This window comes from Plectropomus leopardus, chromosome 24, assembly GCF_026936395.1.
Source record: "Plectropomus leopardus strain MGB_pleo_1.0 chromosome 24, ASM2693639v1, whole genome shotgun sequence".
NCBI lineage: Eukaryota > Metazoa > Chordata > Actinopteri > Perciformes > Serranidae > Plectropomus > Plectropomus leopardus.
Genome location: NC_142199.1, coordinates 1,418,404 through 1,438,695, shown reverse-complemented (window position 1 = coordinate 1,438,695; position 20,292 = coordinate 1,418,404). Strand labels below are relative to the sequence as shown.

Below are 20,292 nucleotides of genomic sequence, written 5' to 3'. Positions count from 1 at the left end.
AGATTAATAATAATTTGCCATAGAATTTGGTCTATAGCATTAATTAATTAAATCATTAATTAATTCTGGACACTGTCACTTCCTGCTCTTGTTTAAATAAAATAAATAAACAAATAAATAGATAAATAACATATACAAAAGATTTTGGACAGTTCTGAAATCACAGTATCAATCAATTATTTTTGAAAAAAAATGTTTTGACAAGATGTTTTTCACGTTTTCACAAGATATTTTCAGTTCATAACAAGAGACACATTTTTATTGTTATGACAAGTGTATCAGTGTAACATTGTTATAACAAGATTTTTTCACATTTTTACAAGATATTTTTATGACCATCAAAAGTTATCATAGACCATTTCTTGTCAAATACAAATACAATAGCAAAAGGGATAATAAAAAATCTTTGTTGATTATTATTGTAATTATTATAATTAGAATAATTATAATTATAAAAAAATGGGTCAATATCAGCATATCATAAAATGAAAATATCAACATAAAAATAGGTATACATGCAGAACAGCAAAATCTGAGCTAGCCAAATAATCACAATTAAAAAAACATAATGAAATCTTTCAAAAAAACATTAATGCTTGACTTTAAAAGCTTAGTAGCAGCCTTTTTACAACAGATGGCAGTGTATAGGTTCCAAAATTAAACCCTAATTACTTTAAATGTTAATTAGGTAGTTGTTAATAATTTGTGAATAATTATTTATCATTTTAATATGGTAACAGCATTTACAATTGATTTAAACTTAAACTGGCCTTTATGTCCAAATCACATCATGACATCATTTTTTAAACCTTTAAACCGTTTAAAATTACTGTCTGCATATTTTTAAAAATTACATAAAATATACATATATAAAATATGATGATTAGTAAATAATTAAAATATATGAGTATTTTTATTATATTTATTATTATTAATATATTAATTATTTTTTGAGTAAATAAATAATAGTGTCAGATTTATTTATTTACTTATTTATTTATTTCTGCAAAAATTTAAAAAAAAATAAATTTCAAATTATGCGTTTCAAATTATGTGATTCAAATTCTTTTTTCCCAATTCAGTTTTAAAATATGAAATTCAAACTATTATTGTTTTTTAATTAAAGATTAATTTTTAGTGACACATACTTCTGGCCATAAATCTTCCAAAAGCTAAGCAATTAGACTTTTGGAAAAATTCTTATTTTGAAAGAAACGATTCCCTACGTCACTTCCCGTTACTGTAGCGTTCTCACAACATCAAGCGCTAGCTGCAGCTGCGACTGGAAGCTAACGCTAGCTGGATCTATTGTCAGGATATTTTAACCACATAAACACAGCAAAACATGTCGGATACGGTAAGATAGAAACCCTAAAGAGTCTTTAGTGTTTACAGTCGGCACGAAATTGAAAAAGAGACAAATCGGTGTTTTGCGGCTGCTCCCTCGCATCTGGTTATTTAACATGCTAACAGTTAGCTCACGGAGCCTCAGGCCCAGAGCTCAGTGCTTATGTAGCAGTTTAGCTTTGCAGCTAGTTTCGGATTTAGCTCATAATTCAAAATTTCCCCGTAAAACAACAAGTGAAACCAACATTTTGGAATCGAAACGTTACCGTTGTGAGCGCCGGCGTGGTATCCGCGTTGCTGAGCCGTCGGGCCTGTCCTGTGGTGTCTGTGGCGCTGGAAGGTTTTGTGATTGTTTATATGTTGTTGTGGTTTTAGGAGACAAAACCGTCCAGCGGAGACGGAGGGGACAAGAAGGACGGAGAGTACATCAAGTTAAAAGTGATCGGTCAGGTGTGTATGAAAACAGGGGTGATGGATGGGGCTCCATGAGCCTCTGAACATTAGTTGTTGTTACTTAAATGTGTCCAGTTACGTGTTTATCAAGATTTTCGTTGGCACAGCCCGATAAATATGAGTACCTGTGTAATAACGTCACGTGTAGGCTGTGATTACTGAGTTATAATGGTACAGCTGAGGTTATACAATATACAGACTGTCTGTATTGTACTCGATACAGTATTTAGCGCGACAATGTCGTTATTACAATATTACAATGAAGATTTAGGGCCACAATTAGGAATTTTTATATTTTTTGAGACTTTGACAAAATGTAAAATTATGAGAATGAAATGTAATATTTGATAATAAAGTCGTAATATTATGAGGAAAAAAAACTCGTATTACAATAATGAAGTCATAGTTTTAGGAGAAGAAAAAATCGTAATTTTAATAGAATACATTTATAGTATTATGAGAATTTGGTCGTAATTTTCTTCTTATTAGTATGGTTATGTTGTGTATTTTAAAATGTGCAAAACATTAAAACATCAACATCAAATAATTATGAAAACTAACATTGTGATTTCTTATGTCTTCTGTCAGCATCTGTTTTACCGAATAAGATAAAGTTTTCAGTTCATCTCACTTAAGTCATTTTTATTGCAGCAAATTTGTATCTAATGGACCGAAAAAGCAACTGATTTTTATTATTCTAGTGGCTACCAAAAGATTCATTTGTAATTTTAATTTTTTTTAATGTAAAAAATAAATACTTGGTGCCACACAAAAATAATGCGAAACTGTTCTGTATTAATTTTTCCCGAACCGCCACTAATTTGGGATTTTCTCAGTTGACATAAATTGGTAGGCCAGTGGCACCGTCCAGCCTTGCCTACAATACCACATGTGTTTGACCATGCACTCAATGATTATGTCAAAACTTGTAGAAACAACATACATGATGTTAAGGAGTTAATTTGCAACATTTTACTCTGGAGAAGATTTAACAGGTGGACAGAAAGATGTAGACTATATCTAAAGCTGTACTTTTTAAATTGTGTAACTGCCGGATAGTGTTTTGGTTTAAATCACATACTTCTTGCTTATTGTTGATTTCTTTTAACTCTACAGTAATTATGATATGTTGTAATCAGTAAAAAAGTTTGCTGAACCATGGCAGCGTTTTCACCGCTTCTCATCATCATTGTCTCCTTGTGTCTACAGGACAGCAGCGAAATCCACTTTAAGGTCAAAATGACGACACATCTGAAGAAGCTGAAGGAGTCTTACAGCCAGCGACAGGTATGAGGAAAGAGCAGAAATGACCCTCAGACACTGCCTGTTACTAAGTCACATCAGTTTGATTCCCGGCTATAAACAAAGAGAAATGCATCACATTTTAGACGACTTCAAACTACGACCGAGTCCGAGGATTTCCAGGCTACCTTTAATCATCAGACATCAGATCGGCTCCAACACCACCAGAGGCTGGAATTTAAAATTGCCTTTTTTTTTCTTACAGGGAGTTCCAGCAAGCACGCTAAGGTTTCTGTTTGAAGGACAGAGAATCGCAGACAACCAAACTCCGAAAGAGGTAAAAATGATCTCTCCTGACTGGTTCATCCCTCTGTAGTGGAGTCTTAACCCTTTGAAATCTGATCAAATTGGCTCACTTTATTTTTTTTAATTAAAAATCTGAAACATAACTTAAATAAATAATTAGAATTATGAAAATATATATTTATTTTTTTCATGATATATAAGAAGAAATTCGAGCCTTTAGCAAGCAGTGTAAAGGAGCTGTAGATGAAAGCTGTTTTAGTTTTCAAAGCTAAGACACTTTGCAAAAGCTTGGTGACTTTTACACCTTAGTTTGCTTTTTACAACAATTTTCACGTTACAGCTCTAAAATCAAAACAAACCTATACACTGATAAAAAATGCAGTTCGTGATCATACATGTTAAATTTGATGCAAGTAAAAACAGTTTTTGGGGGAAAAACATTTTATAGTTTGGGAAATAAACATAGAAGAATATATGAATCAAACAAGGGTATAGTAATAACAAATCCTTGTTTTCATGACTAAAATGTGTCTCTGCTCTTTTTTTCCTGTCAGCTGGGGATGGAGGACGAGGACGTCATCGAGGTTTATCAAGAACAGACTGGCGGACTTTGGAATGATTAAACGTTTCTGCATTTTTAAATCTTTTTTTTTCCTTTCCTTTTTTTTGTATTTTATTTTGTATGTATATTCGTATTTTTGTTCAGTTTCAAACCATCTGGATCAAAAGCGACTCTTATCAGGGCTTCCATGTGTGAGGGCAGACAGGTGAGCAGACGGAGGTGAGGACGAGGAAAGAGGACAGCGGGTTTCTGGTTCTCTGAAGTGCAGGGACGATTATGTCGTTGACCCGAGCAATAGCATTCAACGTGAGTGTTACACCCAGATCTACCAAGACAAACTTACTTTTCTGTGTTTGTTTTTTTGTCCTGTCTTTTTGGGGTTTTAGCAGAAGCAAATCATGTCATCAAGGAACAATCACCATTAAAGGAATAGTTCACCCAAAACTGAAAACGTGGTCATGTCATCATACTTGTGTAGCTGCAGGGTTTCCCACTCACATGCAGCCCGCCACGATGAAAACATCTGCCGCCACATGTTGATTTTCTGTTTTTGGAACTGGACGGTTTATTATTATTATTATTATTGTTGGAGATATATATATATATATATATCTATATAAATATAGATATATATATATGCTGTGTGCTGTGCTGGGTCTTTCACTCTGCCTCTCTGCAGCAGCTGCTCCTCCCATCCATTGATCAGATGTGATCAGCTCTGAATGGATCAGTTATTTACCCCACTACTCAAACTTACCAAACTGCTGCTGAGGAAACTCACGAAGAAGAAAATAGCAGTGCGCACAACTCCCAAACATGTTTGACAGCGTGGAAAGGGTGCATGATAGCGGCGAAAATCAGAGAAGAAAAATATCAACCAGCATTTGTAAGACTTAATGTATTCATTTAGCGTAATAGTGGACACTAACGTATTTCAGCTAACAAGCTGTCCTGAGCGCATGTGGCGCCTCAAAGTCGAGTTTTCATGAGATGCAAAACTCAAAGTGTCGCCTCTTGATCAGTTTGATTGTTTTGCTGCTCGTGGTGATCTGCATTCTTTGGTGCAACTTTCATGCATCTGCAAGAACTTATTTGGAAATAAGCTTGCACTTTTCGTATCTATCTTATGCACACTAGGTGGAAGGAGTATGCAGATCCTTCAGTTGAGTAAAAGTACTGATAATACCAGTAAAAGTCCTGCATTGAAAATGTTTTAAGAAAATGAAAGTATGCATAATCAGGAAAATGTATTAAAACTATTAAAGTGAAATTACCCAATGCAGAAAAATCTTTAAAAAAAAACATTCAAATAGCTACAAAATAGGGAAAAACACTGAAAAAAAATCATCTTTTTAATAAAAACAGAATACGACAGATCAACATTGTAAAGACCACAGTGCATTCTGGTAGTTGTAGTTTTTTGGGGGGGGGGGTTCAACCTCTTGAACAAAAATGCCCTTTTTCGCCATTTTCTTTAGTGATGTTGCACCAATTTCAAGCATATTTTTGCCTCTTTGGACTGCAGAGACAGGCCAGTTTTACGGGAGGAACCTCTTTATATCAGTGAAATACTTTAAATTTGGGTGAACTATTCCTTAAAATCTGTGTTTGACGAGCAGTGATTAAAAGCAGAGTTCAGATTTGTTCACACACGAGGCGGTTCAGTCCACACGTCTTCAGTTTAAAGTTCAGAGAGGCTCATACGCAGCAGTTCCTCAACATTTGTCTCTGATTTAATGAATTTGTATTTCCAGCCTCTGTGTGCCATTTCAGAAGAACTGAAACTGTAAAATTCAGATGATAATTTGCAGTAATGTTGGAGATCTTAATCACATTTTTAAATAATAATTGTGCTTTAACTTGTATATGTTGTATTCAGTATTAGAGTGTGTTTGAATGATATGCCACATGTATCTCCAGTGTCGTCTTTTATTTATATCTGAGGGATTCGTTCTGTATCTGAATATTATGGATTTACTGGCTGGCAGATGATTCTCTCCTGCAGTTTGTTCAAGGAAACAGAATAGTCATCGACAAACAGTGACATGTTTTACTGTGGTGTCAGCGCTTGTTTTTTAAGCTTTTTTGTTGTTTTTGGAATGAAACTCTCAATCTGTGTACTGTATGAAGTAGGGGTCGACCGATATTGGTTTTTTAGGGCTGATACCGATCAGTAGTACTTAATGAGACTGGTAACAGATATTTGGAACCGATATGCATTTACAGTAAAAATTAAGAATTTGGAATATAACAAACCCCAACACAAAACTTGGTTTAAAAGCTTTTAGGAAATGTTTCATCAAGTCAAGTGGAAAATTAAATATTAAAAAAAGAAGTAAAAGTTCCTTGCATGCTGCAGACTTCCTTCCAGGCCGTCAGCTGAGTGTAACACACTCTTTTTCATTTATTAATTTTATCGGTGCTAATTAAAATAAAACACCAATATAGATAATCGGCAAAATGCCCAAATATTGGCCCGATAATCGGCCCATAATCTGTCGACCCCTAGTATGAAGTTCCTCGAGAAGACTGGAATCATGAGCAGCCCCAAACTGTCGTCTTTGGAATTAGCGTGAGGAAATAACCAACAAACCAAAAAAAAGGTTATTACACTCGTCACAAACATTCAAAACGCCCAATTAAAGCTGCACCTCTGGGACACTTTAACGTCAGTACACATGACAAAAATCCAGAAGCATGTTTACTGCCAGAAATTCTGCTTTTCAGCATCTGCAAACCGCTTCAAAAGGAGGTAAATGTGGGACTCAGGCCGTCTGCTCGTTTCCCAGAGGTGTCCGAAAAAGTAAAGCGTTTCCTCGACTGGATGTTTTCGGATTTTCGGAACCCGGCCGGCCGTCTCGCCTTGCTGCGTCAGCTCAGGCGAACGAGCCTGAGGTGAAGGGACTGTTCATTATCAGAGGAACGTTGATACAGATGGTTTGAAAATCTGGAGATGAGCTTCTTTTTTTCTTTTTTTGAATAAAATATTTAAGAAAATACTATGCGAGTACTTGTATTCTTGTCCTAGTATTTCTCGTAAGGGACTGTTGATTATTTACGGGAGGGAAGGGGGTGGTCCTCAACAGAGGAGGCACTTCAAAAAAGTTGTTTTTTGGGGGGCTCGGGACGGACATTCAACTTTAACCCTTTGAAACCTGAGCAATTTGGCATGGTTTCTTTCCTAAACTTTGGGAAAAGGCAAATTACAAAGGGTTAAATGGTTGTATTTTGTATTAAGTCTAAATAACTCCAGACCCGAAAACCTTCGCGTGGGGTTGAAAGCCACATTTTGTTTTGTTTTTCCGAATTGCGGGGCAAATTCCTCACAAAAAAATCACAAATCAATGACATTTTTTGAGGAACTTTTAAACATATTTGCAGATCTGCAATATTTGCAAAATGTTTTTGTGATTTTTTTGTATTTGTAGGTGTTTTATATTTACAGATTACATATTAAACACGAACAAAAAATACCGTCTACACACAGGACAATTCAAAGTTATAAAAATTATAATTTACTTAGTTATATGCACAAATTCAGCAAATGTGCAAGAAATAAAACCAGAATGCAGTTTATTTACACTTATTCCAACCTGTTTTTGCACTTTTAACTCTCCACATGACAATTAAATAGTTTAAACTACAAATAACATACGCTCATTTTATTTCTCGATGAATAGAGATTGCAAGGGGTTTTTAAAACTTAAAAAGTAAAATTCACCCCCTGAATGCTTTTTCTGACCCATCTGAGTGCACCTTAATGAGCCGCAGACTATTTAACATCAGATTTTTCCAGCCTGAAAATTAATTTTAAACCAGATTGAAGGAAAAACTTCATTTTTCTGTGTATGTGTGGTCAGTTTGTTGAAATTTACAAGGAAGCAAAGTGAATTTTTTAAAAAATGGATTTTAAGGCATCCAAAGGCTGACTGAACCGGATCTAAAGATCCCTGGGTAAGAAAAAGCTGACTTACCCTCCCGTGGCTTCACCTGCTCTCCTCACACCACGAACACCTGCAGAAAGACCAAACACACACGTCCTCTCTGAGCTATTCGGGTCATTTCCAGTCACTGGACATGTTGTTTTATACCTCACAGTCACAGAAAGATATTTAAAAAACAGCCAAGAAATTATTCTCTGATGCCAAGAAAAGCTATTTTATATCTGTGAGACCTAAAATAAATCTTTCCGTGTTGAAGTGCGAAAATCGTTCGAGACTTCTGTGACTTTGGGACCGTTAACGTCCTGAGTTTGACTTTTATTTTGCCCAACTTCACACACGAGTTTTAAAAATGTCACAAGAAAATGACAAATATCGTAACCTGCCACTGAAATAAGTAAAGTCAAGTGAAATAAGAAATACTATTTTAAGTCTATATTAAATTAATGTGTGCGACTCATTTTATTTTAAATGTATTTATATTTATGGCCTTTTAAAATTAGTTTATTTTATAGCCATATTTATGCAGTTTGACTTTTATATTTTTACATTTTCAGCAGGATTACTGCAAATTCTAATGGACAAAATTTCATAAAATATACGTGACTGCACGTGAAGGAAAACACAAATTCAAACTCTTGACACAAAATTTCATAAACCCACATGTTCAATGACTGCTGGAAATTTCCAAATCCAGTTGAGTTTCTGGCTGTGATAACTGGTGTCATTTTAGGGATTTCCAGAGAAATAAAACAATAAAACCACATACCTTTAATATTAAAAAAAAAAAAAAAAAAAGTTGCTTTTCAAAAAATAGTTTAAATAAATAAATAAATAAATAAATCTGAAGTAAACGATGCCTCCAACTGGTTTTTTTAAATCTTCATAAAGTTCAGTTTTAACAAAATTGCCAAAAAGACAAAGGTTTTACGTTTTCATAAAAGATTGCAGTTATGTCTTTAAATAATACAGCCACTTTTTTTAATGTAAGTTTTAATGTAATTTAACCAGTTACCACGGAAACCCTGTAAAATGAAAATGTGCCGCGCTCTGAAGTAAACACCGGACAAAATGCTGAGTTTATTTTCGTTTATTTGTTGCATGGTTTAAAATGAGGCGGGACTCTCGCAGCTCACTGGAATGTGCAGAATTTTGGGAATGAGTCCAGGATTGCGTTTGCATTTCTCTGACGGAGCCACAGCGAGCGACGGGTCACCTAATACTCCTCGCCTTCGTCGTCCTCCCCGATGCTGTCGGTGCCCACCTCTTCATAATCCTTCTCCAGGGCAGCCATGTCCTCTCTGGCCTCGGAGAACTCGCCCTCCTCCATCCCCTCTCCCACGTACCAGTGGACGAAGGCCCTCTTGGCGTACATCAGGTCGAACTTGTGGTCGAGTCGAGCCCAGGCCTCGGCGATGGCGGTGGTGTTGCTCAGCATGCAGACGGCCCTCTGCACCTTGGCCAGGTCTCCTCCAGGAACCACGGTGGGCGGCTGGTAGTTGATGCCCACCTTGAAGCCGGTGGGACACCAGTCCACAAACTGGATGGTGCGCTTGGTTTTTATGGTGGCGATGGCCGAGTTGACGTCTTTGGGCACCACGTCGCCACGGTACAGGAGGCAGCAGGCCATGTATTTGCCGTGGCGAGGGTCACATTTCACCATCTGATTGGCCGGTTCAAAGCAGGCGTTGGTGATGTCGGCGACTGACAGCTGCTCGTGATAGGCCTTCTCTGCGGAGATAACCGGGGCGTAGGTGGCCAGAGGGAAGTGGATGCGAGGGTAGGGCACCAGGTTGGTCTGGAACTCCGTCAGGTCCACGTTCAGGGCGCCATCGAAGCGCAGGGAGGCGGTGATGGAGGAGACGATCTGTCCGATCAGCCTGTTGAGGTTGGTGTAGCTGGGGCGTTCGATGTCCAGGTTCCTGCGGCAGATGTCGTAGATGGCCTCGTTGTCCACCATGAAGGCGCAGTCCGAGTGCTCCAGGGTGGTGTGGGTGGTCAGGATGGAGTTGTAGGGCTCCACCACAGCCGTGGACACCTGGGGGGCCGGGTACACCGCAAACTCCAGTTTAGACTTCTTGCCGTAGTCGACAGAGAGACGCTCCATCAGCAGAGAGGTGAAGCCGGAGCCGGTTCCTCCTCCAAAGGAATGGAAGATGAGGAAACCCTGGAGCCCCGTGCACTGGTCCGCCTGCAGGAAAACACGTTTAGAGTTCACGCCATTTTTAACGAGAAATGAGACTTTTTCATAACTCAAGACTAATTTTCAGGACCATACGTTCTCTGAAAACCAGCCATCAATACTCAGCAGGTTTTTGTCGTTACTATAAAAGCTTTTAAATATATTTTAATAAAAACAATGGATTCAGAACATTAGAAATGAAAACTTAAACATAACTGAAGAACTGCTAAACACTGCAGAGGGTCTACGTTTTTTGGAGTAAGGTTTATTGTCAATTTTTGGGCTTTTTCCACAATTTGTCTTCAAAAATCAAATATTTTTGAAGAAAAAAAATTGTGGAAAACATGCGTGCATGTTGAGAAAAATGGGAATTTGTCCTCACCAGTTTGCGCGTCCTGTCAAGAACCAGGTCAATGATCTCCTTTCCGACTGTGTAGTGACCGCGGGCGTAGTTGTTGGCGGCGTCCTCTTTGCCGGTGATGAGCTGCTCGGGGTGAAACAGCTGGCGGTAGGTTCCTGTACGGACTTCATCTGAGGAGCAACGAGAAAACTGGCTTACAGCGACGCTCCGTGTCAGTCTGAACTCCAATAATTTACAAGCGGAACAGTTTGGGAGTTTTTTGTCCGATCCACGTTAAGACGGGATTCTGTGGGCTGTTTTTGTGATTGTTGTAGCCTAAAAATGCTAGATTTTGCAGGAAATTTCAAATAAAATCATCAAAAATGACACCATTTACCTCAGCCGACAAAACTTTAAAAAGAAATTATTGTTGGATTTTCAATTCCTGACTTTTGTTTCAGCTCTTTGAAATAGATTTCAGTGACTTACAATACATACACCACACATATACATATATATATATATATATATATATATATATAAATATATATATATATCATAGACACATTGTCTAATATGCACGCATTGCTTATGTACACCAGCTAAAGCTTCACGTTTGAAATCAAAATAATGAAATTCAGTAATGTAAAACCGCTTCTCACCTATGACTGTTGGCTCCAGGTCCACAAAGACGGCTCTGGGGACATGTTTACCGGCTCCAGTCTCACTGAAGAACGTGTTGAAGGAGTCGTCTCCTCCTCCAATGGTCTTGTCGCTGGGCATCTGACCGTCCGGCTGGATGCCGTGCTCCAGGCAGTAGAGCTCCCAGCATGCATTGCCCATCTGGGCTCCGGCCTGGCCGACATGCATAGAAATACACTCACGCTGCAGAGAAAAGACACAAAGGTCAATTATTAATTTCTTAAAAAGGAAGTTATAGTTCTTCAAGATTAAACTTTTCTGATCCACCCGAAGCTACAAATATTTTTCCTTAAGCCTCCTTTAGTGACATAGTAACGACCATCAAACATTTCAAAATCCAACAATGATGACAAGTTTCTAGGTTCTAGAAATTCCAAAATTTATTTTGACAGGCTGCTAGTCTGACGGGGGGGGGGGGGCTAAAACAAAGGAAAAATACAAAAGACAAAATTGCAAAATATTAATATCAGGAGATATTTTTTTGCCAAGTTTTAGGGTTTTTTTTTTTTTAGATTTTAAGTTAAAAAAGATATCACCAAATAAATAAAAAATTACCAATTTTCTACCCACAAAAACACAAAAACAAGTTGCCAAGTTTTTTCTAAATGTACAAAAAAAATGATAATAAAAATAATAATAAAGATGCCTTTCATTTTAATTGACTTTTTTTAAACGAAAAAAAAAAACTATTTTCATTCTTCTATTATTATTATTATTATTATTATTATTATTATTATTATTATTATTGTTATTATTATTATTGTTATTATTGTTGTTGTTGTTTTTGTAAGAAAACGTGTCTTTAAAAACACGCAAATTTTATTTATCACACAGAGGTCTGGGCAGGGCCCTCATTATCTTTAAATCCAGGCCTCAGGTGCTAACTTTCTGCAGACCTGATGAATCATGTCTGCTGAGTCACATGGTGACTGCAGACCTGTGGCGGGTTAATTCCGCTCTCCTGCCCCTCCCAAACTGAGCCGGAGATCACTGCAAAAGAGAAAATCGCCACCAAACAGGGAGGGGAGTGAAATGAAGCCCACGTTAGCAGGAGGCCTGCTCCCTGCTCCCTGCTCCCGCACCCGCGCCCGCGCCGCTGCACCTTTGTGTTGCGTTCACGGACAGGGCGTTATCGATGGCGCCTTTTAGCTCGCAGGCTTAAAAAAAATGGCGTTTCCGAATCAGCCTGCGCACTCAAAAGTTACACGACAGTCTGTCACATGGCCACCCGGGTTTTTACCATCTACTTCGACATTTTATTCATTAAAACTACGACATTTCACCGTTACATCCTCACAGGTTTCAGATGAAACTGCGACAGTGAAGTTTGGCCTCGATACACGTCACATTTCTTCGCCGTTACGCACACGCGAGATGATAACCGAAAACCGATTGATTTAGTGTAAATACAAGGTCTTTTTTTAAATTTATTTTTCAAAATCATTTTTAGCCATGTATCGCCGGTAAATAATATCTTATAAGTTAGTTTTAAAAAATCCAAACAAACTGCGACTTCCTTCAAAAAAGCAACAATATGCCTTTAAATAATACTTTAAAATAGTAATATTTATATATTTATGTATTTCGTGCAAATACTCACCATTTTTCTGGCTGTTTTTGCTCCTTCTCGCCGACGGTGAAGAATCGGTTGCTGAAGGCAGAACTGAGGGGCGGAAGTGGAGCCGGTGGTATTTATACGTTTCTCCGGAGGCGGGGCCAAAGCGGCGGTTTGAATTTGTTCTTGGCGCGAGCGAACGTTGGGCGCCGCTGCGTTCAGGTTAACTCGAAATATTCTGTTTCATACAGTTCAGCTGCGTCATCTCGAGAAAATATGAATAGTTTATGTGTAAAAATATCAATGTTATTGCTGTATTTGATAATAGTGGTCATTTATCAAACCATAAAACCTTTTTTAAAGCGAAAGTTGTCCTTTAGATCTGTCGTTGAGGCCATTTCTACAGGTTTGTCCCAGGTGATTGAAAAAAACGTGTTTTCACAAATGCACCTGGAAAACATCCTTTTATTATTATTATTATTATTATTATTATTATTATTATTATTATTATTTATAAGATATATAAATATATTATCTATTTAGAGAATCTTTTACCAAAAAAACACGTCTCGCCATACAGGACACATCCATGATAACTTACATTGTATAAAATAATAAAATAAATAATAATAACATAGCATATCATAGCATAGCATAAATAATATAACATTAAAAAAACAGTTAAATGATAAAATAAAATAAGACATCAGTAATAATCAAGTAGAGAAGCAGGGTTTTATTTTCCTACATTTGGATTTATGGATGAAAATTTATACCAGAAACCATGAACCATGAAACCATGAAACATGTACACTTTGCAAAACTGAACCTGAAACACTGACAAATTTATTTTATAATTGCTAACATACTATTCAATTTTGGGCAGATTGGCAACAGAGGAGTAATGTGTGAAAATAAAGTCAAAGGTGATATTGTTGAGATGTTATTTGTTTGAGAGCAATTTAAATTCAAATGCCAAATCATCCCTCTGATGAAAAGTTGAACCATTGAAATAATTAAAAAGTTAAAGGATAAAACAGAATATGAACTCTGAAACCTATTCTGAGCACGTCCTGTTTAAAACCTGAGGTATTTGTGTTATGTAAGGCAATGCACGTGCTGTGTGGAGGATTTAGGCTTAAATGCTCAGCGCTTATCGAGGCGGTAAAGGGACTTAATGCAGCGTGTGATCCGAGGCTGTGTTGTGTTTGACACTGACAACAACGTGCACCAGTGGAAACATGTTGCAGTTTATTATTTCAAGAAGAGACACAAAGGAAAGATGATATCTTGACACTGAATTCCTCTTAATCACATTAATTTTGCAAATCATGACATGGACTCGATAAATGAATATAGAATATTGTTACATTTGATAACCTGTTTGTTGAACGTAGAGTAAATGTCTTAATCATTTTATGAAATTTTGCAACAAAGCTCACTTGCTCTTATTCCTTGCCCTAAAGGCAAACGATTTGTAAACAGCAGGATTTTCCACTCTGTTGATTAGGCACTTCTTTTGTTATGCAGTGGCCATACTTTGTAAATCAGAGCTCTGTTGTTCTGCAGAATTGCATTGAAAGGAAGCAGATAAGAAGGAATTCTTGCACCTATAGGCGTGAATTTGTGGCCAACCGTCACTATTGCTGCAGACTGGTTTAAAGCTATGCCTTGGTATGAACTTAAACAATTAACATACTGTTTACATCTCCTTATTCACACATACTTTCAATTTAGTTTCATTTATAAAAAAAATCTGGGATAAATTCTGAAATTATTATTAATTTCGTGGTTATCGTACCATGAAAATCTCATACCGTTGCAACCCTACTGTAGACCAGTTGCAGGAAGACGATGTCAGCATTGTATGTTTCTGCAATCCCTGAATATGTTACATTTGTATTACATTAGATGTAAACTCTAAACATATCCAACAAATAATGCCGTACAAATGTATTATATCTGTGTTCTGTAGAAATGTTCAATTCAACATTTTTTTCTGCCAATTGGGTTGGTTACTGCCAACCAGATCAGTTGATTTTCACGTTAAATAACCTCATGAGATTTGTCAACAGAACCTGTAAAAGTTTAGATGTGCTTTTTCACTAACTGGATTCCACTCACATCCTGACACCTAAAAAGAACCCAATAATAGTTGATTTTGTTCAAACTTAGTACTCCTCCCCTTCTTCCTCTCCTTCGTCCCCGATGCTGTCGGTGCCCACCTCTTCATAATCCTTCTCCAGGGCAGCCATGTCCTCTCTGGCCTCGGAGAACTCGCCCTCCTCCATCCCCTCTCCCACGTACCAGTGGACGAAGGCCCTCTTGGCGTACATCAGGTCGAACTTGTGGTCGAGTCGAGCCCAGGCCTCGGCGATGGCGGTGGTGTTGCTCAGCATGCAGACGGCCCTCTGCACCTTGGCCAGGTCTCCTCCAGGAACCACGGTGGGCGGCTGGTAGTTGATGCCCACCTTGAAGCCGGTGGGACACCAGTCCACAAACTGGATGGTGCGCTTGGTTTTGATGGTGGCGATGGCCGAGTTAACGTCTTTGGGCACCACGTCGCCACGGAATAGCAGACAGCAGGCCATGTATTTGCCGTGGCGAGGGTCACATTTCACCATTTGATTGGCCGGTTCAAAGCAGGCGTTGGTGATCTCAGCGACTGACAGCTGCTCGTGATAGGCCTTCTCTGCGGAGATAACCGGGGCGTAGGTGGCCAGAGGGAAGTGGATGCGAGGGTAGGGCACCAGGTTGGTCTGGAACTCCGTCAGGTCCACGTTCAAGGCGCCGTCGAAGCGCAAGGAAGCGGTGATGGAGGAGACGATCTGTCCGATCAGCCTGTTGAGGTTGGTGTAGGTGGGGCGTTCGATGTCCAGGTTCCTGCGGCAGATGTCGTAGATGGCCTCGTTGTCCACCATGAAGGCGCAGTCCGAGTGCTCCAGGGTGGTGTGGGTGGTCAGGATGGAGTTGTAGGGCTCCACCACAGCCGTGGACACCTGAGGGGCTGGATAGATCGCAAACTCCAGTTTAGACTTCTTGCCGTAGTCGACAGAGAGACGCTCCATCAGCAGAGAGGTGAAGCCGGAGCCGGTTCCTCCTCCAAAGGAATGGAAGATGAGGAAACCCTGGAGCCCCGTGCACTGGTCCGCCTGCAGGAAAACAAGCCATCTTTACTCGGCAACTGATGATGCATGAACTTAAAGATGAACGGTGGTGAAAGTATGCAGATCCTTTTACCAGAATAAAAGTATTTATGCCACCCTACACCAGGCGTGCGCACCAAGTTTCATCAGTTTTTGGGCATGTTGCAACCTCCAAAAATGCACAGTGACAATGGCATATTCTGATCAGCATAAAGACAGACCTATAAGAGAATACAGCCTGCTACATCTTCCGAGGAGGAACCAATCAAACACGAGGGTTGGCACATTCTAATAGTCCATCAATAGAGTGATTGATTAATCAACTAAGTGTTGCAGCTGTGCTTTTGTAAACTGTTTGTTATTACAAAACATCATATTTATAAACTCCTTGTGTTTTTATGGAAAAAACCTTAATTTGTAAAGTAACTGAAGCATTCAGATAAATATAGCTAAGTAAAAGGTACAATATTTCCCTCTGAAGTGTTGTGGAACATAAGCATAAAGCGGCGTGAAAAGAAAGTACTCAAGTATAAATTCCTGAAATTTGTACTTAGTTACATTCCACCACTGAATATGAAGTAATTACAGTTAAACGCACCAGTTTACGGATCCTGTCGAGAACCAGGTCGATGATCTCCTTGCCGATGGTGTAGTGACCGCGGGCGTAATTGTTGGCTGCATCTTCTTTTCCGGTGATCAGCTGCTCAGGATGGAAGAGCTGGCGGTAGGTTCCTGTACGGACCTCATCTGAAATCACAAAACAGTGAGGAAGTGACCAGAAGTTTGCAAATCAAATTCGACCTCTTGTGTAAGTTTGCATCAGCAAACAGTGACCTCACCTATGACTGTTGGCTCCAGGTCCACAAAGACGGCTCTGGGGACATGTTTACCGGCTCCAGTCTCACTGAAGAAGGTGTTGAAAGAGTCGTCTCCTCCTCCAATGGTCTTGTCGCTGGGCATCTGACCGTCCGGCTGGATGCCGTGCTCCAGGCAGTAGAGCTCCCAGCATGCATTGCCTATCTGAGCTCCAGCTTGGCCAACATGGACGGAGATACATTCACGCTGCAGGAGCAAGTAGTCCAGACGTCAAGAACTTCTTGCAAACATTTATTTTTGAGAATAAAATTACATAGCAACCCTAAAATTAAAGCAACCAATGATGAGCCGTACACTAAATCACCTTGATGTCCTGTTAAAAATGATTACTTCATCCCTGATCTTATTTTATTTATTTATTATCTTATGTACTTGGTTGATTTACCTTTTTCATGAACCAAATCTACCAGCATGGAAGTTAAACAGTAATGCGCGACAGGAAAATATAGTTTATCTAACTAAAAACAATCAATATCAGTTAAAGTGTACGTGATATTTGAAATATTTTCTCTGCCTACACACTAACCGATGGAGGCAGCAGTAGACCAGTAACTCCTGTGTTCTGTGAAGTAAAATTACATTTGTTTGTCACGGAGCCTGGTGGCTTTGAGATAATAGCTTCAGTGCCTCGTAGGAAAGGGCTGTCTGACTGCGCGGTGAAGAGGTGAAAATATAAGTGGGCTTTTTTTAGTTGTCTAAATAGGGATAAACAAAATTAAACTAACTAAAACTACTATGAACAAACATTTTCAGTATGTAGCAACATTTCCCAAACCTCTCCTTTGGTTCCACTTGTCTCTCATGTTTCCGATCTCTCCCAGCTGATTAAAATAATCGACTCTTTATGAACTCCTGAAGCTGCTTGATAAAAGGGCTGATCGTTAAATTCAGCTGTGTCGCGGCCGGGAGAAATCCTAAACATGCAGGACAAGTGGTACGCAAAAAGAGGGTTGGGAAACGCTGGTCTATAGGATAGTTAACGCATTTTAAGTCTGAGAAAAAGGTATTGCTATTTGGAAAAATTATTTTCAACGAAGCAAACTAATCAAGCTCATGTTTTAAACTCAATGCTGAGGTGATTTTCCTAAGAGAGGAGTGATCGTGTGATCACATTGACCCTTTGTGACCAAACTAGAGTCGACACCGATGGCACAGCAGGTTAAGGAAAACCTGCTGGTTTTTGGTTACAGATGAAAACCAACTTTTTTAGGCTCTGAAATAATTTATTTTTGTCTGAACATTTTTTTTTAAATGAGGTGCAGGAAGCATAACGAAGCCAGTTGTATGTTGGTGAAAGTGAGTCTCAGTTCAGTCAAAAATCCCCCGAAACCAAGAGACGGATCCAATTGTACAAAACAATCACTTTGCAGATTAAAGATCAGACACCTCTCTTATGTTTTTACAGCAAACAGAAAGAGTAGAGCTGTCATGAGTTTTATTTTCTGTCACACACTTCTGTGAAACATAGCATATTGGCAAAAGGGGTTTTCCGCACCGCTCTTGTAAAGTCCAAAATAAAGAGGTCCTCACCATGTTTGCTTTGCTTGCAGGAGTCCCTCGTTCACCTGAGATGAGTGGCTGGGGATGTTGTGTCAGTTTCAAGTGCAGCGAAGCCGCTTTATATAAGCACAGCATCACCAAGCAACGGCTCGGCATGTTGTGGTAACTGGAGGAGCTGGGGAAGCAAACACCATCTCCTCCGATGAAAGATGAGGAGGAAGCACAAAAACACAAAAACAACTGAGCTCACCTGCTAAGAGAAACAATGGCTATTGTTACACAGACGAGTAACCTCCAACAAAGACCAGAGTGATGCTGAAATATGACCCCGAACTGTCCGCCCTTTTCTCACGTTTCACATTTTAGATTTGAGACTTGTTAGTTGTTGCCAGCGGGTGGAAAAAGTATCCTGTAGTTAAATAAAAGTACTATTCCAACACTGTGAAAATACTCTGTAACAAGTCAAAGTACTGCACTGACAATTTTACTAAAGAAGAGTAATTAATATCAGGAAAATATACATAAAGTATTAAAAGTACCCAATGCAGAAAAATCTTTAAAATAAACAAACATTAAATAAATTACATTTATAAAAAAAAAACACCCCAAAAAAAATTTCAAAATTATATGTGAAAAATAGGAGAAGAAAAAAAACACCCTGGAAAAACTCTTTTAAAATGCCCCCAAAAAACTCAAAATTATTTAAAGAACAAAAGAAAAACACCTGAAAACTCAAAATTATAAAGTAAACTGAAAAACAAAACCCACAAAAACCTCACAATTTTGAAAATTGAAAAACAAGACACTTAAAACCTTGTGATTACTAAAACAGCACTTTAAAAAAACTCAGAATTATTTTAAAAATGAAAGAAAATCATCCCAGTTATGAAAAAATAGGAAGGAGGAAAAGAAAAACTTAAAATTAAAACAAAAAGAAAAACACACATCCTAAAATGTCCAAATAATTAAAAAAAAAAACTTTATCAAAATAGTTGGCAATTAATTATCTGTCTATTGACTGATTAATCAAGTATTCGTTGCAGCTGTACTTGTATTTGTATGCAAATATCTGAATCTATAAAGTAACTCAAGCATCGTTTGTGCACATTAAAAAGGAAGTTTGATTAAAACTGCTGTTAACATGGCTCATTCCAAGCCTCGGTTTTCTTATCTTGCAGCGGGACGAAAACTAAAACCTCCCCAGAGTGACCTGAAGAGGTTTGTGTTACGGATCAGCGTTACATCGCCACTCAGGTCCAGATTCATTTGCAATGCAGAGGCGGCAAAGTGCCTGGAGAGAGCATCAGAGCACACTTCACTCAGAGGCAGGGGACATCTGAGATCGACCTCTCTCTTCTTTGTGTGTGTGTATTTTTCTCTCTGACCTCTCCCTACTATTAAATGTGTATTAAACAAACTACATGAGCATTTTTTTAAACAGTTGGAATCAAATGATGCTGTTGCCTTTTCAACGAGAGAAAAACTTCGGAAATCCTGCTTAGAGACAAACTATTCATTATATCAGTTGCTTGAGTTGAGATGGTTGTTATTTAACTCCTGCGTCTGAGGGTAACCCCAGAGACATGACAACAAACCGCGTGCAGCTGCCAAGTAAGGTTTGCCAGAACGCGCCCCCTCTTAGTTTCCCTGGTTACTCTTTTCTCAGGTTTCGTTTGATCTTGGAGGACGGCTGATCTTAACAGGAAAGAAAGTAAAACTGGTGGGACAAACTAGAACAGGGAGACTCAGCTTGCTTTGCTTGGGGGCCACTTTTGCAGGAGGCCAGGGGCCAATCGCAGTAGCCCCATACATGTTACTACAACTATATGATGTTTCAAGCTCTTCAGGACATTTCTAGGATTTTAGGACATTAGTCCTAGTCTTTGCTAGGACCTCTGTCGGGGGTGAGGAGGGCTCCATTTGATGCTGTTTTTTGCACTCTGGCACCTTATATATATACTTAAAGTACAAAAACAATTCCCAGTGTGAATCACTTTATTTTTTTATTGTAAATTAGAAAATGGTTGGGGGGCCACCTGGCTCCCTCTCGGGGACCAGATTTGTCCTGCAGTCCACAAGTTGAGTATCACTGTTTTAGAGTAATTAAAAAGACTGGATTATTACATTCCAGGGCTAAAGA

General features: G+C 38.6%; 3 protein-coding genes across 3 annotated transcripts; 1 reads left to right on the top strand and 2 right to left on the bottom strand.

The window, feature by feature from the left end:
- Positions 1-1,220: 1,220 nt before the first annotated feature.
- On the top strand, positions 1,221-6,909 carry sumo1 (small ubiquitin like modifier 1). Its single transcript, XM_088074133.1, has 5 exons — positions 1,221-1,357; positions 1,723-1,797; positions 3,010-3,087; positions 3,308-3,379; positions 3,903-6,909. The coding sequence occupies exons 1-5, from the start codon at positions 1,346-1,348 to the stop codon at positions 3,969-3,971; spliced, it is 306 nt and encodes a 101-aa protein (XP_087930259.1). The 5' UTR covers positions 1,221-1,345; the 3' UTR covers positions 3,972-6,909.
- Positions 6,910-8,925: 2,016 nt separating this feature from the next.
- LOC121962993 (tubulin alpha chain-like) lies at positions 8,926-12,774 on the bottom strand. The gene is made up of 4 exons (XM_088074132.1): positions 12,676-12,774; positions 11,036-11,258; positions 10,416-10,564; positions 8,926-10,042 (listed from the first exon to the last, which is right to left on the bottom strand). Exons 1-4 carry the CDS (start codon positions 12,676-12,678, stop codon positions 9,068-9,070), a joined length of 1,350 nt encoding a protein of 449 aa, XP_087930258.1. The 5' UTR covers positions 12,679-12,774; the 3' UTR covers positions 8,926-9,067.
- Positions 12,775-13,351: 577 nt separating this feature from the next.
- Positions 13,352-18,313, bottom strand: LOC121962996 (tubulin alpha-1A chain-like). The gene is made up of 4 exons (XM_088074452.1): positions 18,183-18,313; positions 16,616-16,838; positions 16,375-16,523; positions 13,352-15,782 (listed from the first exon to the last, which is right to left on the bottom strand). The coding sequence occupies exons 1-4, from the start codon at positions 18,306-18,308 to the stop codon at positions 14,802-14,804; spliced, it is 1,479 nt and encodes a 492-aa protein (XP_087930578.1). The 5' UTR covers positions 18,309-18,313; the 3' UTR covers positions 13,352-14,801.
- Positions 18,314-20,292: the final 1,979 nt, after the last annotated feature.

Bases quoted from the DNA above. Each gene is read 5' to 3' on its own strand.
- LOC121962996 (XM_088074452.1), bottom strand. From the start codon at position 18,308: ATGCCGAGCCGTTGCTTGGTGATGCTGTGCTTATATAAAGCGGCTTCG. The intron at 16,839-18,182 runs GTGAGGACCTCT...TTGCTCCTGCAG, and splicing joins CTGCAAGCAAAGCAAACATG to CGTGAATGTATCTCCGTCCA. The intron at 16,524-16,615 runs GTGAGGTCACTG...TTGTGATTTCAG, and splicing joins CCTGGAGCCAACAGTCATAG to ATGAGGTCCGTACAGGAACC.
- LOC121962993 (XM_088074132.1), bottom strand. The intron at 10,565-11,035 runs GTGAGAAGCGGT...GTTGCTCCTCAG, and splicing joins CCTGGAGCCAACAGTCATAG to ATGAAGTCCGTACAGGAACC. The intron at 10,043-10,415 runs GTGAGGACAAAT...GTTTTCCTGCAG, and splicing joins TTGACAGGACGCGCAAACTG to GCGGACCAGTGCACGGGGCT.
- sumo1 (XM_088074133.1), top strand. The intron at 3,088-3,307 runs GTATGAGGAAAG...TTTTTCTTACAG, and splicing joins AGTCTTACAGCCAGCGACAG to GGAGTTCCAGCAAGCACGCT. The intron at 3,380-3,902 runs GTAAAAATGATC...TTTTCCTGTCAG, and splicing joins ACAACCAAACTCCGAAAGAG to CTGGGGATGGAGGACGAGGA.